Raw genomic sequence first — 23221 nt, 5'->3', positions numbered from 1 at the left:
GTGTCCAGAGCCTGAAACAAAATTTATGGTGTTTCGCAACACTCTAACTGAAGAACTGCGGCAAACAGCAGTTCAGGCTTTGGTAATAACTATGCAGCTTAACTAAAATATTCTACGTCACTTCGTGTTGATATCCTCTGCTCGATAAATAAGTTATTCTGCGAGTTTTCCGAAGGGTGAAAGAGGCGTTTGTCATATCGACAAGTAAACATTGGAGAAGGAGCACTGAATGATGCACCCGCACGAGTAAGCTGGTACACGATTGCGAACCGGGAGTTGGTTTTATATTTCGGGCGTCGTGTCTGATAACGTGAGCTTTGGCAAGCGTACAAGACTGCGGTGAGTGGGCACGATATTAATGTATACACGCGAACTGCGTAACCCAAACCTAAAGTAACCGGGAAAAGTTAATTGTGGCCGTCACAGGCACGTACCCAGGGGGGGGCCTGGGGGGGCCCGGGCCCCCCCCCGAAATCAAGTGGCATAACCCCCCTCCCCCCCCCCCCCTCCTCATCCACGCCACCACTCCTCACACATTCCTGAAGCGCCGCCAGATCAATGTTGCGACTTGGCAGCTGTTCATCGGTCAGCATTATGCTGCCTTTTTCACTCCTTTTAGATGGCGGTAGTTATCGGCATCTCTTGTAATGTGAAGGACAGTTTTCTCATAGATTCCGCACCCGCGCGATTAACTCGAGATGCGTTCAGTTGTCACCATCTATTCAACCGTCACGCGCATAGATGTTGCTTTTGTTAGTTCACCCTTCTTTGTTTAGGCTGATCCTGGGACCAGGAGAGGGATGCGGCTGTTACTCAGCTGGTCTGTACTCTCATGGAACGAGTTGCGGCTGCGGAGAAAACGCCAAGTGCGTTTAGCTTTTCCCTTTGCTTCATTGTTTCCTTGAGTTACGGCTCGCCGCGACGCTGGCAGATGCCCGCAACCATATACACGTAACATGGCTTAGATAAGGTGGGAAATAAAATAATGTGAAAGAACGTCCATCATGAAACCTTGCAATAACCCTTAAGCCCATAAGCAAGATGACTGTCGCCCGTTACCTCGTCTGTTTTTCCCTAATTCTATAGCACTTTTCGTGCCAAATTGGAAACTGGAAACAAAAATCGCAAGGAGTTGAGAAATTAAGCGATCTACTAAGGGAGAGAGCCAAGGCAACAACCAAACTGCAAACAAAAGCGAATAATAAAAAAGTTAACCGTTGTTTATGAAAATATTTATGGATCAACATCTTTTTATTTACAAAGGAAGTAGAGAAAACGCCGCCGGAAGCGGAGAACAATTACTTGTTTTGAACGACGCTTTTACAGTTATCGGTCGAACCGCCTCACGTAGCCACTTCTCTGCTGTGCTTATGTGGGTGTTTTTTAGCCTTTCGCGGTGAGCCATGCAACATGGTTTCATGGTGAGACATGAAACGATGAAGAGTGGGAGGAGAAGGTGGTACAACTATCGATTTAATCAAAGATGGAGGCGACATATTGTTTGGAAAACTGGCGGCTCTTTATACGAAGTGTCTATCGACTGCAAGGGCCCCAGAAAACTGGAAGAATGCAGACATTATACTAATCCACAAAAAAGGAAACGTTAAAGAATTGAAAAATTATAGGACCCTTAGCTTGCTCCCAGTATTATATAAAATATTTAGCAAAATAATATCCAATAGAATAAGGGCAACACTCGATCTTGTCTACCAAGGGAACAGGCTGGCTTCCGGAAGAGATACTTTACAATGGATCACATCCATGTCATCAATCAGATTATCGCGAAATTTGCAGAGTACAATAAGCCTGTCTATGTGGCCTATATAGATTACGAAAATGCATTTGATTCAGTAGAGATACCAGCAGTCATAGAGGCACTACGTAATCAAAGAGTACAGAACACTTAGGTAATAAGCATGGAAAATATTGACACATGCGTGTGCTATTTGTTTGTTTGAACGAGGCGCTTGGGCGCTATCACTCCAGAAAAGAGGAGGAAGAACAAACTGGGCTCGCGGTGTGAATCTGAATGGTCTTCGCTGCAACCGTTGTTGTAAATATTATATGTAAATAGTTTCTCGTCTTACTGACTCATCCTTCGCGTAAGAATATCTACAGAGGTTCTACAGCTACCTTAATTCTACACTAGAAAAGCAGGGAGATACCTATAGAGAAAGGGGTCATACAGGGAGACACAATTTCTCCAAAGCTATTCACTGCATGCTTAGAAGAATTCAAGCCAATAAACTGGGAAGGCTTAGGAGTAAAGATCGACGGCAAAACTCTCAGCAACCTTCGGTTTGTTCATGACATTGTTCTATTCAAGAACAATGCAGACGAGTTACAACAAATTATTGGAGACCTTAACGGAGAGAGTGTAAGAGTGGGGTTGAATATTAATATGCAGAAGATGAAGATAATGATAAATAGCCGGGCAAAGGAACAAGAGATCAGGATCGCCAGTCGGCCACTAGAGACTGTGAAGGAGTACGTTTACCTTGGTCAATTAATCACAGGGAACGCTGATCATGAGAAGGAAATTCACAGAAGAATAAAAATAAGTTGGATCGCATACGGCAGACATTGCCAGCTCCTGACTGGAAACTTACCATTATTATTGAAAAGTAAGGTGTGCATGCAATCAGTGCATTTTGCCAGAGCTGACATATGGGGCAGAGACTTGAGAGGAAGTTAAGGACCGCGCAAAGAGCGATCGAACGAAGATTGCTGGGCATAACGTTAAGAGAGAGAAAGAGAGCGGTTCGGATCAGAGAGCGAACGGGTATAGACGATATTCTAATTGACATGAAGAGGAAGAAATGTAGCTGGGCAGGTCATGTAATGTGCCGGTTAGATAACCGTTGGGCCATTAGGGTTACAGGATGGGTACCAACAGAAGGAAAAGCCAATCGAGGACGACAAAACACTGTGTGGAGCGATGAAATTAGGAAATTCGCGGGCGCTAGTTGGAATCGGTTGGCGCAGGACAGGGGTAATTGGACATCGCAGGGAGAGGTCTTCGTCCTGCAGTGGACATAAAACATGACGATGATGATGATGATGATGATGATGATGATGATGATGATGATGACGGAGGTGGTGGGCCCCCCCCCCCCCCCCCCCGAAAAGTACCGATTCTTTCTTGCCACACTTCTGATGTTTCTTTCTCCTTTGTTGACAACAGACGCGCCTTGTAAATCACGCGTCGAAACGCAACTAGATTCCTCTCAATATAGACTCTGAGAGTGAGCTTTCCGACGATGGAAGCGAAGAAAATATTGTTGCAAAAATAAATAAATAAATAAAACAACACAAAAACAAAAAAACAAGGAGGTATAAGCGAAGTGCGCATCTGGTCCTGGCGTCTGTAAGTTTGCTTTGCTGAAGGCCTCTACAAAAATACCAGACACAGCAAGAGTGTTGGGCCGGTAGCTTTGAGTGGATCTTGCCCAAAGCGTGGGAGCGTCTTGTTATATTTCCTGGATGGACGCATTAGGAGCGGAAAGCAGTGAGTGAGTGAAGGAGAAAAACGAAAGATTTAGATCATGAACTTAGTTCTTCGTTTCTTCGTTATGAAGCAACTGACTCAAGAAGATGTTTGGCTGAAGCAGCGAGAGCTCTGATGCATTTTTGCTTTCGCGAAGTTACATTGAGGAAAAGCTCTTGACGAGAGGCCCCCGGGGCTAGAACACTGAAGATGATGGAAGAAGACAGATGGAGGGCTTGTGCGCCGCAGAAACACACGCACCTTCAGAAAGAAATGGAGAAAATCATACAGGTAGCAGACTGAAGGTGCAGGAGCGGCACTAATTGAAGTACGGCATTTGTGGAACTTAGGACGGGTGTACCTTGTTGACAGAATTTTTTGAAATATTATTTTGTTGGTTTGATCGAGGACTCGAGTACGTGCTAGTATTTATTTCCCTTTTATAGCTTCAGGATGTTCACAGGCGTGCTCTGTTTTGATGTTTTTTTTCTTATAGTTCCTCTTTCTTAATTTGAACCATGAAGAACTGCAACCCTTTTGGTAAGCGCATTTGAATGACTGTTGCCGATACTCTGGGCAGTCAATTTAGCTAGTGATGCATTAGACAAGAAGCCGACCAACCACTGGTAATTAAAATTTCTAGCGGAAAAATCTTGTGCAATTGCCTGTCGGTACAGAACTGCGTGAAAAAAGTTCCTCAGTGCTGACAAAAAAAAAAAAAAAATTCGTCAGCTGTTTATTGTAAACAGCGAAGGCTCTTTTCATTTATTTGTGTGCTGAATATTATCTCTGAATGGTTCTTGCCATTATTTTTGATGGCAAGAAACCGAATAGCTTTCTGCCCCCAGAATTGTAATCCTTTTTTCTCCCTCAAGCACTGCGTTCCGCGCTTAATGCGCGCATCCAGTAGATATAACAAGGCGCTCCTCAACTTTGTGCGAGGTCCACTCAAAACTCTCGGTCCAACACTCTGGCCGTGTCTGGTATTTCTGTAGAGGCCTTCAGTAAAGCAAACTTACAGACGTCAGCAGCAGATGCTGAATTCGATTAGTTGTTCGGCTTCTCGCCGAGAGCATCGCTAGCTATCGCGATCGGCCAGAGAATTGGCAACAGAGAGAAAAATGAGCTTGCCAGGCCTAATAGCCGTGTCAGTGGTAAAGCGTTCCTATGTGAAATAAGCTTCGTACATGCATCCAGTTAGCTTCCTTAGTCCGGCTCATTCGAAAGGGGTCGCAAGTATTCGTTTCTGAAGAACAATTGAAGTTTCTACCTTAGTCGCCTGGGCGTACAAATGTCCACATGCTACCAAATGGAAGCCAAACTGACGCTCTTATCGGCTTATTGTCGCACTGCGTCACACTAATTTATGCACTCTTATTCCACTAGGGTGCCTTCATGAAAGTGCCTTACTTTCCGTGAGTGCACGGCTTATGTGTTGCGAAGAAAGAGAAGAGGCGTTTTGAAGCATGGGCTCCGAGATATTTAGCGCATGCCCTTGCGAACGTTCGTCTTGCAGGCCGTGTTGGAATCGGCTGTACGTGCTGTTTCCCAGCGAGGTTACACTGAAGTGGAAATTACAAAATAATAACTACCACTGGGACTCGAGACTTGAATTCGAGAATGCCGACCTTGAGAATGAGCAGAGGACGCTCTGACGTGGAGGAATACGCGGCGTAAGTACTCCTGCACTCCCGTGATGGCTCGCCTGACTGGAGATTGGAGATGGTTTCGCTTTCGCGAGATTTCGCGAGACTCGGCACCGTACGCGCCAGCGCATGCAGCCAACAGCATTTCTGGTGCTGTCCCAATGATAATGATAATAATGATAATGATAATGATAATGATACGCTCAACTTGGCCATCAGTGTCATCACATTGGTAAAAGAAAAAAAAACAAGAAAAAGAAAGCGTGCTCGATTGGGAGACAAATAAACCAATAATCTTTCGCCCCAATTTGATGCTTTTAAGAATTCAGAATATCGTCAGTTAATCGCGACTCGCCAATCTTTATTTTGCGACAGGTGTCATACGTAAAAGGCGATGAGATAGGCCACAATAGCCGGCACTATAGTTGTCTTGAAGAGTTGGGTTTTGTGCTACTTTTTAGGGGAAAACCGACCTTTAATATCGGCGCACTTAATTTTGTACGAAACGTTAAAATTAAATTATGAGGTTTTACGTGCCAAAACAACTTTGTGATTATGAGGCACGCCGTAGTGGAGGAGTCTGAAAATTTCGACCACCTGGGGTTCTTTAACGTGCGCCTAAATCTAAGTACACGGGTGTTTTCGCATTTCACCCCCATCGAAATGCGGCCGCCGTGGCCGGGATTTGATCGCGTGACCTCGCGCTCAGCAGCCTAACACCATAGCCACTGAGCAACCGCGGCGGGTATTGTACGAAACGTTCGGAGTGCCTATCTTAAATAGTAAAACGAACGCGCAATCAAAATTTGTTATGCATCCAACGTTCACGAGTCCCACGTTTAGCAGGCGTCTTCTTGTCGCAGAGGAGTTAAAAACTGAGCTGATTGTACATTGTTACTAAGTTGGGAGAAGCTCTCGTGTTATCTTTCTTGTCACGTCGTTTAGCCCTGTTACAAAGATAGCAATTCTTCTTGTTCGAAGCTTTCGCTTTGGGAAAGGAATTGGCAAAACTTGCACTCACCATGAGAAGACCCTCGCTGAAGCAATGTATGCAGGGTGGATAATCCAATGGAATGAGTTCTCGTGCTGCCTGTAAATCACAGTTCTTTCGTTTTTGTTTCTTCATATAGAAAAAAGAGAAGAAAGTTTTTTTTTACTTTCTTTATTTCTGCACCAAATTAGGGCGCTCGAAAGGTCCCTGCGCAAATTAATCTTCTGATCTTGGAAGGCTTTCAAGAGGAGTTCACTCTTAAGCCGCCTGTAACGAAGCCGGCGTAGGAAAATATATAGGCTCGGCTTAGCGGAGGCGCAACTTCTCCCTAAGAGAGGGGTATTAACGAAATTGAGGCTGTTCGCCAGAAAGCGCCTCGAGAGCAGCAAAATCCAGGAGCAAGGCAAGGCAACACTCTAACGCATTTTTTTAACCAGTAATTTTCACCCGAAGCAATTCTTTTTTAACTTAGATGGATTAATTATCCTCTTTATTTGCATTTTCCATCGCCGTCTCTTTTTCTCTTTCTTTTTGTTTTTGTATTGTATGCCGCCCCCATTGCTGTATGTTCTGCAGCTCATTCTCTGCCAATGGTTGCCCATTAAAATTACCTTGCACAAGGATTTTGCACGAGGTGAACTGTTAAAAAAATAAAAAAAATAAAAATAAATAATAGGGGCACAGAATCTTTTGATTCTGAGAAACAGCGGGAGTGAACGAGAACGATACGCGCTCGATGAACACTTCCAAGCTGCCTCGCGCCATCTTTAGTGCAACAATATGAAATGGGCTCAAGTAAATAAATGAGAACTATTGGTGACGTGATTTTTCATAGAGACCTTGAATTGCAGTTTGTAAGGAGGAGTTGGATGCGGCTTTAAGAGGAAGGAAACCTAGATAACTGTCTCACTCGACGTTGTACGCCTCAGTCACGGGAGATGGCGGAATGGAGGCGAGGATAAAAGGAAAGGAGGAAAAAGAAAGAAAAAGGGTGGCGCAAAGAAGTTTGCATGGTGTGGCCATCCCGATGGTGGAGTGGAAAAACAAACAAACAAACAAACAAACAAAAAAGAACGTAAGACATTTGCTAATGAACTATATTACCACGAGATCACGCATAAAGGAACGGTGAAGCGTAAATTAGATAGCATGTATTATGCGGAGCTGCAGTTGTGATGGAAAAGGGAAATATGCCAGGAAATTGCAGTTTGCGAAATGGTGCGCAGCGATACCGCAGCCGCTTTAGATCAGTTCTAGTGCTGTTATCGGCCAGTTTTGGATGAGCTTGGCTACTTTAAATATTTCTCCTTGAATCAACGTCGTGGCAGGGATAAAAGAAGTCTCGTTAGAGGTTTCAGTAGGAGATTGGCGAGAGATGGTAAAAAAAGAAAAGTTTGTGTGCTATAAGAAGTTTGAATAGTAGCGAAATATATATCGTCTTATCGTGACGCATTGTCCAGTCTGCTGATGTCACCGAGATTACGCGTTGCCATGGTTTTTTTCTCGCACATGGAGCATCGGCGTGCTCAGACATCAGTGGACACAAGAGATTGTGTGAGCGCCCGGGCGTATGTATAGCCATGTAGACGCGGCAAGCCTTATGGCCACTTCAGGAATAGAGGAACATAAATAGGGCGTTATACAGTGTGGAGAATATCGACGGAATTGAAACATAGGCTTCTGTGTCCTTAGTGCAACGGAATCGGCAACCCGCTTAATTCGCAATGATGCTTTATACGTAGTGGCAGAAAAATTCCCGACTTGTCGCCGTTAAACCTAGTGTAACTATTGCTACCTTGACCTACTTGATAAAAATGGGATAAACCATTGCATGGTGCGTCAGACAGACTAGCCAATGTTTCTATAGGTGGAAAAGTATGTCCACCTATAAGAGCGTCGTCCAGCTTACCCTGGTTCACCCAGGCTTCATCACACCACGCGTTTCCATCTGTCGGCCTTCATGCGCACTTTGCATCTTAAGGCGTAGTCGTCCATAGGGTATTTGTCGCTCGATGAACGACAATCTTCTTATTCATTACGCTCCAAGAGAGCGAGATAGAGAGAAGCAAGGAAAGTCATGCAGGTCAATCAGATACTATGCACTAAGATATACAAACTAAGAAAAATTTGGTCACTGGCGCCAAAGTTCGCCGCTGTCTGAGCAGCACGGAGACTCCACTAATGATCATGTCACCCGTAATCATTACCGCCAGTATATGACTTTAGACTTTAACGGCACTACAGAGAAATAAAAAAGAAGGTGCAAGTCGACTGAAAAAAAAAAAGTCAGAAGCCGTTCCACATATTCTATTTAGTATGAATCCTAATACATTTCTCGCCAGGATACGATCTTAAAGATGTTTTACATAGGGAAGTAAGGGGGAAATAGGCTTAGCAGTACAGGCCTAACAAGGTTCAGCGGACTGTTTTGTATTCAGATTATTTATTTACACATGGTTGTCGACTGAAAGTGATCATCTTCCTATTTGGACCACTACGCACAGATGACTTCAGGTTATCGGTTTCGCTACGGGACATGGCGTGTTCGTCCACCCCTCCCGTGCAAGTACTTGCTCTGCTGTTCGTAATCAAAGGTCACGCTTCTTACAGTTATCGCAAGCGGCACGGTAGCGACTCTGTAAGGCTGTCTTCGTGAGTAACATACATTTTACATAGAGACAGTCCCACCGACAGACATCAAATAACTCATGAAATAAACTTCGAAGCCTTTCAAGACGTCAGCTCAAGAAGCAGAAAGTTAATCTAAAGACGCAAATGAATAAAGCTACGATGAGCGAGGCGGCACTGCTTAATTTCCAGCCGCCATCACTCTGCAGCGACCAAAATTCGGGATGGGACCGGCATCAGGTGAGGAGAAAGAGAACCAATTTCCCGCGAGATTTCCTTGTGTTATAAGCCTGTGTGGAATGTTAACTTAACTCCAAGGAAAGTGGGACTCTGTCATTTGTTATTAGAGGGATCCGTCGCTGTCCGACAGAAAAACGGGGAGATCGCCTTTTTTCTGCTACTGGTTTGTCGAACGGCGCCTTTGTAGAGAAGATGAAAGCGGTCTCGGGGGGCATGTCGCAGAGCAAAACATTGCGTCGGAACGCGGTGAGTTTTCCTGGGTATTGAGACAATGTTTCACACGTGGGGCTCTGAGTAAAATGATAATAAACAAATAAAAGAAAGAAGGATTTGATGGCATTCCGAAATAGTAAGGAGTGACTGGGTAAGCCCGCTGAGTTTTAGGATGGAGTCCGCTGAATTTAAAATTTCATTTGGTGTCGCCTCTGGCCCTGTCAAACGCGATTTCTTTTGTTTGTTGAGTTGAAGCAGTTTTCTCATTGTTCGTCTGTACCAGAGACGGGTCTTTTCCAATTGGAAGTCGAAGAGTCGGAAGAGTATTGAATACTAAGCCCTCCTTATAATAAATCACACCATGCACGAGAAAAACTTATCAAAAAAATAAAAAGCTTTTCGAGTGGCCGAAAGCAAATCTATGCTACTGAATAAAGAATTCGCTATATGCGAGGTCATTCTGATATGTGAACGCAAGAAAAGAGGGCCTGTGCGACTGCTAAAAGCAATTGTCACATCTATTGCTATATTAAGAGAGTTGTTTAGTAAAGCCTTCTTACTATTTGTAATGTTGCTCCTAGTTTCTGCATGAGAAAAGCTATCCCGCAGAAGGCCCGTATGCGTGCTGATAGACCCTTTTCATGGTGATCTCATGGGTGATCATGTGATAACGCGGCCATTGCCTGAGCTGCCTCCGTTGCCTGCCCGTTTAAAATAGATGTACATGACGGCCCTGCGTGACTCAGCAACTCTGTATTGGCGGACATCGTTGACGGTGACTGGATGAAGGTCACGAACCTTTGTCCACAGCTTCAGAGGACATGCAAGTGCTTTAGGAGCTCATTACGCTTTGTCTAAACAGCGCAAGCAGAGTATAGGTACTTGTATTAGAAGTGAGGCGATTCATGCACTCCAAGCTGTCCAAACTTTCCACTTATGAAATAAATCAGGATCACTGTGTATTGCTATTCCTTACTCATTTGGCAAACGCTTTGAAGGAGCGGCTTGTCATGTTTCTGACTCAGTAATGTTCCTCGGGGCGGCCACTATAGGATTGTTTATTGATGCGAAAGCATGAAATCGCCCAGTGAGCAACAAAGCCGGTGTCTGTAGCAGCGAAACGGCACCTAAATTCCCATTGGCTGCGATGCCACGTCATGAACAGGTCACGTCACGAGCACGCCAAGTCACGAGCAGGCCATGTCACAAGTGCGCCTCAACAAAGCAGAGCGGGCGAAAGAAAACACCTTCTGCCGCGCTACCGTGCCAGATGTTGCATGAGGGGAGACGGCATCGCTGCGACTCCACGTCACCTTCGCTCTCACTCTCGGAAGCCGGCGCGCGGTCCGTATCTCTCTATCACCCGACCAGCAGCCCGCGCCAGCGGAGCTCTGGACCAAGGGCTTCACCCTTAGGCAGCCTTTTCCTTTCTGCAATTAATGCGACAGCATTATATGGCTCACGAAGCGGGAAACCCGGTGGCGTGGCCGATGGTGGTACGAAAGGTCACGTGGACAGACCACGCCGGTGGCCGGTCTATATATAGCGCCGCGCGTCGTGGCGCTGCGACGACGCGTGGCGTCGTGTGTGTGTGTGCGCGCGTGTGCGTGACACACATGTGTGCGCGTGTGTGTGTGTGTTTGTGTGTGTGTGCGTGTGCGTGACACACACACGCACGCACGCACGCACGCACGCACACACACACGCACACACACACACACACACACAATCACGTAGAGAAGCTGGCCCGGCGTATGTCAAGGCAAATATCCTCAGCACCAATTAAGTAAGGCTTCACTCTTTCTTTCTCCAATGGTTTAGCATCGGGACGTAGTGTGGATAATATCTCGACTTCTCGTTTTAAATAAAACGTGAAAACATATAAAGTGCATATTTGACTCTGCCGCTTTACAGAGCACAGTTTGCTCGACCAAGCGGGCCCAGGTCTGACGGCGTCGGAAGCTACCGGCTGAGGACAGCGAACAATCAATCAGAGTCTCCCGGTGATGTTCGCGTTTGCGCCAACATCACAAAGTTGGAACGCATTTCGAAGCGGCCCGGAGTTCCAGCTCGGCGCTCGGCAACGAGGTCTTGAAACATTTCGCGTGCTGACTCTCTCCCGACGCCGAGGAATGCGCGCTAGTTCAATTTGATCAGAGCTGCGCGCTGCGCTCTGGTGCGTGGCGCAATCAATGCCCGAGATTAAAGCCGCGAAGTTGGCGGAGGAGCCAGAAATCCAATTACAACGGTGGACGAGGGAATTTGAACGCGGCGCTCAAGTCTTGCGCCCGACCTCTCGTCGCTTGACGAATGTCACTCGCTCATATAATTTAATTTTGGCCCACGGGAGTTCGAAAGCGCATATTGGGACTGTTTCCTGTTTCGAGCGTGTCTGCCTTGTTCTTCCTGTTTTTCCATATTTCCGTTAGTGAAATTAAGAGTTGGCTCTGTGTTGGAGCGCGAACGTTTCTATCGTCGAGGGCCCGTGGACAGTCAGTCGTGCACGTACTGTGGCTCCTGCGAGACACTTGAACACCTTATATTGGACTGTCCCGATTTGGTCACACAACGTGCAATGCTAATTAAGGAATATGTACTGTTTGGACCCAAGTGTACGACCCTTGGTGATGGCTTCTTTCCGAGAGGGAGTGTTGCTCAACGTGACCAGCCTGCAGAAAACTGATTTGGCCTCCTGTTTATAGACATTTTTTCCGTGTTCCTACTTTGATCTGTCCGTGTCTCTGTCATTTGTTTATTTCGTATTTTCTTTCCTATCTCTCTGTTTCGTATCTTCTCCTCTTTCCATTCCCTCCTCCCGAAAGAGTAAGCAGGAGTTGTGCCCCTCTCGGTGGCAGTTGTCAGCTTGCCCCCCCTCCTCCTCCTGTTTCTTTAGTGTGTGTATGTTTCCATTAAATAATAATAATAATAATAATAATAATAATAATAATAATAATAATAATAATAATAATAATAATAATAATAATAATAATAATAATAATAATAATAATAATAATATTTCCATGCGTTCATTTCGCTAAGCGTTCTACATAACAGAACATGGTTCGAGCTGATTTCATAGCATTCTCTCGGCTCCCTCGATATGCTCAAGATCGCGTGAATAACAAACACCCAAGTGGAATAGCCGCCGTGAGGCGACTTTTCTGCCTACGCGTACGATAAACGATACAAACGTTTATACAATTTTACAGCTTTCTTTATCAATGATCCAAACTCTTTACTTTTTCTCATTGGACACTTTTTCACGCTCCACAAATTGTCTTTGTACAAGGGCAAATAGTCTAAATGGGAACACTGGAGACTCATTTCCATCATATGATTCAAATAAGAATATTAAGATTGAATTTGAAAACATCCCCCTCCCCTAAAGAAGAAAAAAAAAACTACGTTTCAGTCAGTCAGGGTTTTAAATAACCGGTTGCAATATTGCATTGCACACGTACAAACAAACAACATAATAGCCACAGACGCTTCCGTGAATGACGATAAAACGGATGTAGGCATTTTCTCGCTTTCTCTTGGCTGATAACTGTCTTTGAGACTTCCAGATCTCACTCCTGTCTCTGAAGATAAGCTTTTGGCAATCATTCTAGCGCTACTCAAACTCCCTTGGAATGCAATAACTTCAGGTATTATAACTGATTCCTTTTTCGTCTGTACTTCAATTACAGCTTCATCCAAGTTACCAGCCCTAATGAAATTCCTAATATTGGTTCCTCCTCAGCTGAATCTTGTAAAAGCATTGTGGGTACCAAGTCACTGTCACCTACATTTAAACGAAATGGCCGATTCATTACCGCGATCATCCCTGAGCTGACCTATAATACGGGTTTTCCCAGTAGTGGCACACATAGCAGCGATTAGATGTCAAAAATTTTCCATTCGTAGAGATATCATTGAAACAATAACGGCGTGGACAAAATTTCAGCCCCTACAATTTCCGTGGAAAATCCAGTGGTGTCCATCAAGGCTATCGGAAGTAACGATGATTAGACTGCGCTGCCGTGTCCCCTGCCCCCCTTAAACATATATTCGCGCAGGGCTGATCTGGCGATATCGCCCCTCTGTCAGTACTACCTAGAAATAGAATCCATGGAACAATATTTTTTTCATACGACGCCGGTATAAATTACTGAGAAAGCTATTTCTTGAAATTGCGCCTGCCATGCAATGCGCAGGACAGGTAGCCGTTGGTCTACTACAGTTGCCGAATGTGGACGCCAAGGAAAGTAACGTGCAGGCCGGAGTGTACGATGTGCTGGTCTGACGAAATCAGTGAATTTGCAGGCATAGGACGTGCATCTAGATTTTCGCAGATTGTTGCGAAAGGTCGTACTGCAGCGTGGGATATAAGATAGACTGGTGACTGTGACTACTGTCTATGAAAAAAGAAATTGTGTTAGGCACTGTAGTTGCTAAACCTTCTGTAACTTCTTTTCCTCGCAGTGGGTCGCGTGCAAGTTGACCTCGATCTGCGGCCGAGGCGGCGACAAACGCAGCGGCCGGCCAAGGCATCGCAGAACGCTAAGGCTGGCGCCGGAAACGGCGCACCCGCGTCGTCGCCCATTGGTGGACTGTGGAGCCCGGTGGAGTGCGCCGCGCGTCACCGGGTTGCCCTGGTGGTGCCCTACCGGGATAGGCGCCTGCACCTGCTCCTGCTCCTGAGGCACCTGCACCCGATTCTTAGGAGGCAGCTGCTGTCTTACAGGATATACGTTGTCGAACAGGTGAGTGTATTGGCTCGTAAGTGCGGCCAATAATTGTTTTTGGTGACAACCTTTCGAGAGTGGACCGCAGCTTTAGACGCGCAGTGAGATCAACAATAGATCTTGGAGTAAATCTACTATTAGCAGCACGAAAATATATCGAGAAAGATTAGGACAGCAGCTGGCTTCCGACAAGTTTGAATTAAATTCTAGGGCTTCACGGGCCAGAAGCATGGAAATACTATGAGGCGCGCCGCAGGGACAACGCCCGGATTAATTTCGACCACCAGGGGTTCTTTAACGTGCATACAACCCACGGCACATGGGCGTTTTTGCATTTCGCCCTCATCGAAATGCGGACGCGGCGGCCAAGATTTGATCCCGCGTTCTCGGGCTTAGCAACGCAACGCCAAGGCCTTTACGTACCACAGTGAGTTCCAACAGGTTTATTCCTATAGGAATGATGGCACAAATACAATGGTTTGGAATGAACAAGAGGACAATAAACACAGGAGAACGCGTACGATATCTGAAAAACGAAAAACGAGAAATTCCAGGCAGACGCATTGCTGCCCTTTTTCCACGGTTTGTCGTGAAAAACGTCCTCGTCCTCCTCTTTTTGCTGTTTATTGATGCGTGTGTGTTATTCTTGTAACCAACGCAATCAGCGCGAATACGATGGGTCTAGCGGTAGTGACGTCCCCAGCCAACAGAGACAGAGAAAGAGATAAAAGAGAGGAGAAATGTGGGGAGATTAAGCGGAAGATAGATATCTAGTTTGCTACCCTGCCTGGCGGAAACTGTAAAGGGAGACAGAAAGATAAAAGAAAACAAAGATAAGTGCACATACACACACACACGGAAAGAGTGGGAGAACCAAAAAAAAGGAAAAACGCGCACACACAGGAACGCAGGAGTGTCACATCGTTCAAGCAGGTCGCTTGATGGCAGAAGCCTCAGCAGCGCCTTTAATCGCCTTATGGTGGGAAGATCCAATCAGCAGGCACTCCAAGATTGTCTGCCCCGAGACTGCTTGTCCCCAGCAAAAGCAAGAGAATCAGTTATGGCCTTGGTGAGACATCTGAGAGAGAAAGGAAATATTTATTAAAATAAAGGGGAACTATAGGACCCTTCGAAGGGCCCTGGGTGGGGGTGGAGTCCTCAGTCCAGGACTCCATGAGCGAGGGCCGCCCGGTGCGCTTTCTGGACCCGATCGAGCTGGAAGAGTTGACGCTAGACGGCGAGACTTCCCACTGCTGTGTGGTTGGGTGTGGGATTATTGGGTTGGCGCTCACGAGCTGGCACGCCCAAGTGGCGTGTTAAAGCATGGCAGGGGCATTTCGATCTGGACATTGTTGCGGGTATTGTGTGGAGTACATGGCATGATACGGTGGGTGGCGCCTGTAGCCGCCTCCAGAAAACTGCTTCGGCGCGCGTGAGGGAGTCGTGCTGTGGGGGATATTTCCTGCGCTGTAACCTGAAGCGTTGAACAATGGCGTGAAATTGTTTTGTAATTGGTTCCGATCTCTCCTCGTCGTGGTTGTCTCGCTGTGAGGCTCAATGAGTGTGTGATCGAGGGGAGGCATGGGCCCTCAAGTTCTCAGTGAGAAAATCGTGTCCAGGCATCCATACTACTAGTATTGTAGTAGGAAACAGTAGAGGTAGTTAATATGGAGATCGCCTTTCGGAAAATATTGCCAGCTGTGCAGTCATGACGTGCTTCGTGCGAGTCCGTGATTATCGTGATGTGTTTTCTACGGGGGTCGGTGACCATAGCTATGGCTATGGCCACCTCTTCAGCTTCTGTGGTGTCAATGCGCTGCATCGTTGCCGCGGCGATCTCACCGAGGGCGTGGTCCATGACGCTGACGGCGTGGGCGTCTCCGTGCCTGGCCGCGTCCGTGTACACCGTGTCCTGAGAGCTGGCGTACTTCTTTTGTAATCCTTCCGCGCGGGCACATCGGCGACCTCTGTTGTGTTCAGGATGCACGACTCTGCGTGCCGGTGTGACGTGGGCATGCTGACGAATAGTCGGGGGTATTCGTCCCTTTCGCGTCCTCTCTGACTGGCACAGCGTGGCCTAGATGCCGTAGGATAGCTCTTCTAACACCACCTAGAGGAGAAGAGTCCTGAGCGCTCGGTGAGTGACGTCACGGAGAAGAGGCCGGCGGCGCACACCGGGATACGGATTGAATGAAGAGATCGCACCCTTATGGGTAACGTTAACCAGAGCGCAGTTATTGTTCTTTTAAAGGCAAAGCTGGGCAGATGGCCCGCAGAGAACAAAAGGCGTTCCAACATTATTTTATTTATGCAAACTATTCACGAGCTGCATTATTAAAAAGCCTGTCCATAAAGAAATGAAATGGTTCAACCTTAGAATTGAGACCAAATTTCGTGTAAATGATGACAGGGAGCATGGCTTACATTGAAAAGTCACAGTGCTGAGTTGAGTTGAGTTGAGTGGTCGTAGGCTACTGGTGGGATTAGCCTTGCAGTAGCTGCCGGCAATTGCTCCACCGTAGCGACACTTAAAATACATAAATCATATAAATCAGACACTGACCTCACAACTACACATAGACACTCCTAAGGTCACCATGTGGAGGCGAAATCCGTGTCCTGCAGGTAATTTAAAAGAAGGCGAGAAACCTCCTTCCTATCTAACTGGTTCCCGCGCGGGAAAACAATGTCCTGAAGAGAAATGTGGGGAATTCCTGTCTTCTTAAGGGACTCGAATAACACGCTGTTTGCCGCGTTATACAGAGTACAGCACATAAGGTAATGTCCTATGTCACCGCACAGACCACACGTTGAACATAATGAAGACCACGCCAGGCCAGTCTTATACATCCACGCAGGGGTACGAGCAGAGCCCGTGCGAATGTGGAGCAGTAAAGTGGCTTGTTTTCTTTTGAGACCCTTCGTCACACATGGCTTGTGACGTGAGCTCCACAAAGAGCTGAAGTGGCACGGCACCGCTTCTCTGAAGAGTCTCTTGTCCTCTTGAGGCACTTTTCTCAAAGGATTCCCAGACAGCGCTCTATGGGCGAGGCTGTCCGCCATCTGGTTGCCTATGATTCCTATGTGCGAGGGCACCCATTGGAATCGTATGGAGAAGCCTTTGATATGGAGATTGTGCACCGAGCGTAGGGAGCTTAGATATAAGGTATCAGTAGGGAACCCGTGCTCTAACCTTTGAAGGGCTGCCCTCTTCTGTAGAGTGGCTTCTTGGCATTGATTTATCGTCGGCGTCAAAGAGTTTGCCATTCATGCGACCGCAAAAGTTCTTCAACAAAATGTTAGCACTGCACCGTAACACATATCTGACGACAACTTCACTGGTGTGCCCTTCTTCACATTCCGGACATATGAATTTATTCCAGTTTAGATTAGGCTCTAAACGAATAATTTCGCTTTCGAGGCATTATTACATATGATACTGCAGTGCCCATGTTTACAATACCTCAAATGAGTTTAGCAACAAGGTACAAAACATCCGTGCGGCTATTTATAAAGAAACAGCTGCCATACGCATTACGCATAATTCTAGCTTTTCTATTCTTTGCCCTAGCATTGGCACCCAATATTTTGTCGTTGATCTTGCGGAAACATCAACGCATGACTTTTCGGCCCCGATTTGTAATTGCTCCAGTATTGGGCACGCAGCACTTATTAGGCATATCCTGGCATGAACGTAATCCACATTCCGCGGCAATGAAGGCTTGCCGGACACACAACAGCAATCGCAGCCCAAGCGCTGAGACTACATGTACGGTTCACGTCAAGAAAAAAAAGTGCGCTCGGAAGCATGTCACAGCATGCCAGGACTTTACTAAGCCCGAAGCTTTCCAAGGAGCGGCAGGTTCCCGGAACTAATCGAATTGTTATCGCCGCCGTCGCCCACTCAGTCTTCCGCGTCTCATTTTCAACACTGGAGCGCCGCTCGTAGCTTCGTAGCACGCTGCACGGAACTTCTATGTACGCCTCTTTTGCGTACCATAGCTCAAGGGGAGAGGGTACAGCCAGAAGGCCTTAAGTTCTCTAGAGGGTGTTGGCTGTTCCCGGCTTCGTGAGCGCTAACCGTTCCCTCTGGTTCACCAGGTGTGCCTCTATCAGTTCGCTTATTCTGTTGTGCGTGCAGAGCTCCATGAGGCGTTTGGTGCAGATCCCTGGTAGAAGCCCCAACGCCTGTTCATAGGCTCGCCTTATAAGAGTGTCTAACTTTCGCACGTCACTGTTTGTAAGGGTTAGATATAAGGGGTACTGAAGGTCAGTCTACTGGTGATCAGCTCGTGTATGACCTTGACTACGCCGGCTTCGTTTAGTCCGGCTTGTCCGTTTCAGATACGATGGATGAGGCGCATGATTTGTGCTGTGGATTTTGCCAGATGTCGCAGTGAGCACAAAAACGATGGCGTTGCATCAATGTTGTCACTCGGTGGTTTGCGTGGCCACATAGAACAAATGCTATGAGGCTAGTATAATCCGTGTAATGACATAGCCAGGATGAGAGCCGTCGAAGTGTGCGCATCAACAACAACAAAAAAAAAGAGAAAAGAAAGAAAAGCAAAAAGAAAAGTAAAAAGAAAAAGACAGGAAGAAAGAAAGGAAGAGAACAATTGCCAAGATCAGTCGGCAGCTATCTAGCGCGTACCACCGAAAAAACAAAAGTCCGACGTGTCTTGCTTTTCGTCTCCGATGCACTTGCAAGCACGACAGAATAAAAAGAGGCCCAGCGTGCACTGTTATCTCGGCTCGCTTTGCAGGTAGTAGCAGTCGCACCTTCGGAAGAACACCGGCGGGAGAATATGCAAAAGGACGCGACGGCGGCTCAAGGGCCGTGCCATCGCTCCTAAACTCATTTCGCTGCAGAAGGGCGAAGGCGACGAGAGGAGCGGTGGCTGCGGCGACCAGCGTAGCAGGCTTTCAGAACAACGCTGAGCGTGCCGAGTTTGCGCCCCGAGCGCGCGCTGTGCATATTTATTTTTCTCTTCACTATTTAAGCCGGCAAGAAAGCCGCCGGCTGTGAGCACCTACCATAGCGTGCCCGCGTCGCAGCGTCGGTGGGCGCTACAAATACAAGCACGCCGGCAGAATAGCAGCCGTGCCATACGCTCAAAAGTTAATTACGCCACGAAAAGAGTGCACAAACACTGGAACGACTTTGTTGCACGCGCTACGATTACACGCAATGAAAGAGGCAGGTGTTCCCCCCAAAACCTCTTTCTCGTGTGAAGCTCGCAATATTTTAACCCTGCTCTAATTTTGGTGGGCCAACTTGTTTGGAGGATGCATAAACAACATCAATATTTTGCGCCCCTTGAATTGTGCTTCGTTATAGAGCTGGTGAGTGTCCGCCAGTAAGCGGAAGAAAGTTGATCGGTAGAAAGGAAGGTAACGAAAAGGCACGACATGATTCTTCTTTTAGTCTTAAACAAGTGACTAGTTTGGGTTTCTCCGTAACGTATTTGCGATGGGTGCGAACGGAGACGCCAACTTGCAGTTCCCGTTGCAAGCTGGCCCCACGAATGTAGCAGCAATGTTAATTGATGCTTGCATCATCGTGCGTAGAAAGCGTGAGAACGCGCACAGGTGGCTTCTAAACCCAAGCTACAGCGTGAACCTTGGGCATGCGCTGATTTACATTAGCTTGACTGGTTATAGTCCGCAATAAAATATTTGCATAGGTAAGAGACATAGGAAAAGAGGGAAAAAATGAGAACTAAGAAATGAAAAACGCGGAGAATTCTGTCTCAGTGCATATAGCTACCTACATGATTTTGCACGTGGAGAGAGATCGGGTACAGAAAGATGTCAAGAGCAGGAAGGCCGCGAAAAGGAAAAGTGAGAACATATATGATTATGGTATGTACAAGTGAGACTCTAAAGGTACTGATGTAAATATGCTATAACTTGTCAAATAAGACGTTACCGTGACGAAACCAGAGAAGAAACTTTAAAGCTTCAAGTTATTTCGAAGGAACAGGCGCAAGACCCCTGTTTCGCAGCTGTTTAGTGTTTGTTGAGAATGTTAGCCCATTCTACTAAAATGACAAGTCCTTTCATCTCTGTAAGCTGGACATTCCAAGAAAAATACGCTCCGCGCTTTTTATTGCACCATATCTTTATTTATATTGAGGATTGATGGTCAATCCAAGACCGCACAAACGGAGATAGTGACGAACGCGACGTTCAGGCGGAATCGATCACACATCGTCTCATGGTGACGAGAAAGCTGTTGTCTTGGTCATTTAAACGGGACCAGTCGTGTTGAGAAAGTGACGGAGACGAAACGGCAGACTTTGACGGCAATTATTTTCTCTATTCGCTGCCGACAGCGACACGTAGTCTAAATGAAAGTTGTAGCAGGAGCACAGGGAGGCAGATTTGGCAGCGAAGAACAAACAGTTCTTAATGGACACTGTTTAACACATGTGCATACGTCATTGATAGAGGCCATTCTGAGACAGTTTAGCGCATGAATTTTTATTTTCCTTTTGAAGAAAATGGACTCGCCTTTGCGCATACCATCTTTGGCCTAACAAACCTCACTTTCTTAAACAAGTGCTTGGTTGCACTTTCTTAAGACAAAGTTGTTGGGAATCATATATGATAGGTCAGACTAGTACCACACTGTGGTGGGTATGTTTTGTGACCTCGAAAAATACATTTTATTTTCAGAAATCTTCCCAAATATCAGCACCACTAAAACAATTTGACAGCTTCAGTATCCAGGTCGGATCATATATACACCTTGGATTACGCAAATTTTTGCTTTGCATACATTTTAAGAACTTGAAGCGAGTCGAAAAGAAAAGTTGTTCTCTACCTCCGAGAAAATTTGTTGCTATTTTTGTTATTAGCCCTTCGGGCACGGCAGCATGTCTCCGCTCTTCCTTCATTGTAAGCACTGCTGGCATTTAAATTTTATGAATTTTCATCAGCAGTAGTAGTGCCAAGAAATAGTATGGCCTGCACAAACATTATAGCTTGCGATTAAATTTGTGTGTTTCTTTTTGACGTGGAAACAAATTTCTGCTCTCCTCCGCAAAACAACCCATAACTACATGGTGCATAACATATCACACAACAATTAATGCTTTCCTCATGGACCAAGCGAATGTCTTTTTCAAGCAAAACAACACAGTTGCTTAATAAAAACTAAAACAACACTCTAGTATTTCTTAGTGAACTAATTTCAGGTGCACAGGCTGTGCATATAGCCTGTTAATTTACGAACTGTTTGCACGCTGTGTGACGAGCTCTTACCGTACATTAACTCAAAATATACTTCCAGTGACACAACTATATATTTCATTGCTAGAGAGGAAAGAAATTTCGAGCAAATATGTAAAACATTTTCTTCGCTTCTATTATGCTAGAAAAGGTCCCTGTATGTGTATCATATATGATGCACCATGCGGTAAGGGGTTATGTAAACCTTCGCGGTTGTGCAAGCCTGTGACGTGTAGGGCGTTTCCATACACACACGCGCCCAAGCGGCAGATGTGCATGTGTATGAAGGTTGCCTAGCCGCTACTGCTGTAAATTTCTGACTATCGATGCACCTTCTTTCGCGCCCACACGCAGTACGGCAACGACACCTTCAACAAGGGCGTGCTGATGAACGCCGGCGTGAGAGAAGCGTTCCGCGACGCCGACTACAACTGCTTTGTGTTCCACGACGTGGATCTCATCCCCGAGGACGACCGTAACATGTACTCCTGCCCGCCCAGTCCCAGGCATATGTCCGTCGCCATTGACAAGTTCAACTACACGTGAGTATCGCACGAAGTGCGTGCTCTAGATTTTCGGGTGAACGTGTGCGTAACCATCAAGCGTAGCAGCCGCTGTGAGCCGGTTTCCGCCGGTGTCGGGCGTTTAGGCACAAAACAGCAGAGCTTTGAAACGATTTTGAGAAAGCACAGATGTTGCCGAGACAGAGCCTTGTGCCAGCCTCGTTTAGGTGTTTACACGCTTTTAACATGCCACAACGGTGTCACTGGTCTGAAAGCACAGATATTCCAGTCTGCGAGCATCTGCAGCTGCTTGAATTGTCAGATGAACGCTACTAATATCGCTTTCATTTTGCTTTCCGCACTGGAAAGCGTAGATGCTTATCCGAAAATTTCAGAAAGGAAACGCCGCTCGTACGCCTCTAGATAGCGAAACTGGACAAGGAGCAGTGCATTACTTGAGGAAGCTCCGTAACACGACCTATCCATTTAGAATTAGAGAAAGCACTTAGGGAGGACGCTTTCTTGCGGCGAAAATGATGATACATAACCGATAGATAAAGTAAATTGTTCTCACCCATCTTTAGCCCGAAGAAATTTTCAATGCTGCAGCACCGGCTTCACAACATTTTTTAAGTCCCGGCCATTATTTCGCTGTTCTATCTTTTCTTCTGGCGGAGCAGCAGCTTTTAGGTAAATGGAATAGGTAGACTACTCATTTTGACCGAAGCGATAAAATCTATCGCAAGCAAAAACGTGAAGCTCGCAGTGCTCGCCATTTATACTTGTTAGCTCCTCAAAAGTAAAAGTACGTAAGAAATTTGCGCTGTTACCTTTGTTTTAATTCACCGGTGAAAGTTTTATATGGAGCACATTTACTGTGAAAACAGTAGGGTGCACCGAAACTTTTGCTTCTAGCTTTCTTAGTCAATAAATTTTGAAACAAGAGCTACTCCAATAAAATAAAATAAAATAAAAGAGGACTCAAGCTCTGGCAAATTGATTTTCACTGGAAGCTTAGGTCGACGTGGGAAGCTTCTGGAGACTGTTGTTGGTGAGAAAAAACAACAGCACAACTTGAAGAAAGGCCATTGAGGCCTTGATGCAGGTAAAGCTACTGCCAGACCTCCTTGGCAACTTACCGTCTTGAAAGCTTTAAATCTTTCTTTTTTTATTGCAGTAATAGTGTAATTTGATTAACGTACGCAGCAAGCAGCCCGCAGCACTTGACAGACGTTATGCCGCAGCTTCATTGCTCTCCAGAATACAGTGCTACTCAAGATAAAATGTCCGTGCAGATGCTTCTAGACTTGTTTTTCACTTTAGTTTCCTTAGAGGGGGCAAACAAAGGAAGAGCAATAAAATACTTAGATTTACAGACCTACCCTACGAAAGCAGCGAAATGACCTTAAAGCAGCCTGAGGTAGGAGAGTGCTTCATATCAGAACTTCCTCACTTAATGAGTTTTTCTATCACTTAGTTATTGAGAGGTTACTTCTACAATTTTTAGCAGCGGTTCTTGGCAGTGGGAAATTTCCCACAACACTTCCCAA

At 46.1% G+C, this 23221-nt stretch overlaps 1 protein-coding gene across 1 annotated transcript in view; it reads left to right on the top strand.

The window, feature by feature from the left end:
• The window catches only part of LOC135907536 (uncharacterized), a 138239-nt gene that overhangs the window by 98119 nt on the left and 16899 nt on the right, over positions 1-23221 (top strand). The window contains exons 2-3 of the mRNA XM_065439223.2: positions 13670-13950; positions 21523-21710. Of these exons, the coding sequence (XP_065295295.2) occupies positions 13670-13950; positions 21523-21710 (469 nt within the window). The remainder of the gene's footprint in view (positions 1-13669; positions 13951-21522; positions 21711-23221) is intronic.

This window comes from Dermacentor albipictus, chromosome 5, assembly GCF_038994185.2.
Source record: "Dermacentor albipictus isolate Rhodes 1998 colony chromosome 5, USDA_Dalb.pri_finalv2, whole genome shotgun sequence".
NCBI classification, from domain to species: domain Eukaryota; kingdom Metazoa; phylum Arthropoda; class Arachnida; order Ixodida; family Ixodidae; genus Dermacentor; species Dermacentor albipictus.
The sequence above is the reverse complement of the archived record's forward strand: the minus strand, read 5'-3'. Positions and strand labels throughout refer to the sequence as shown.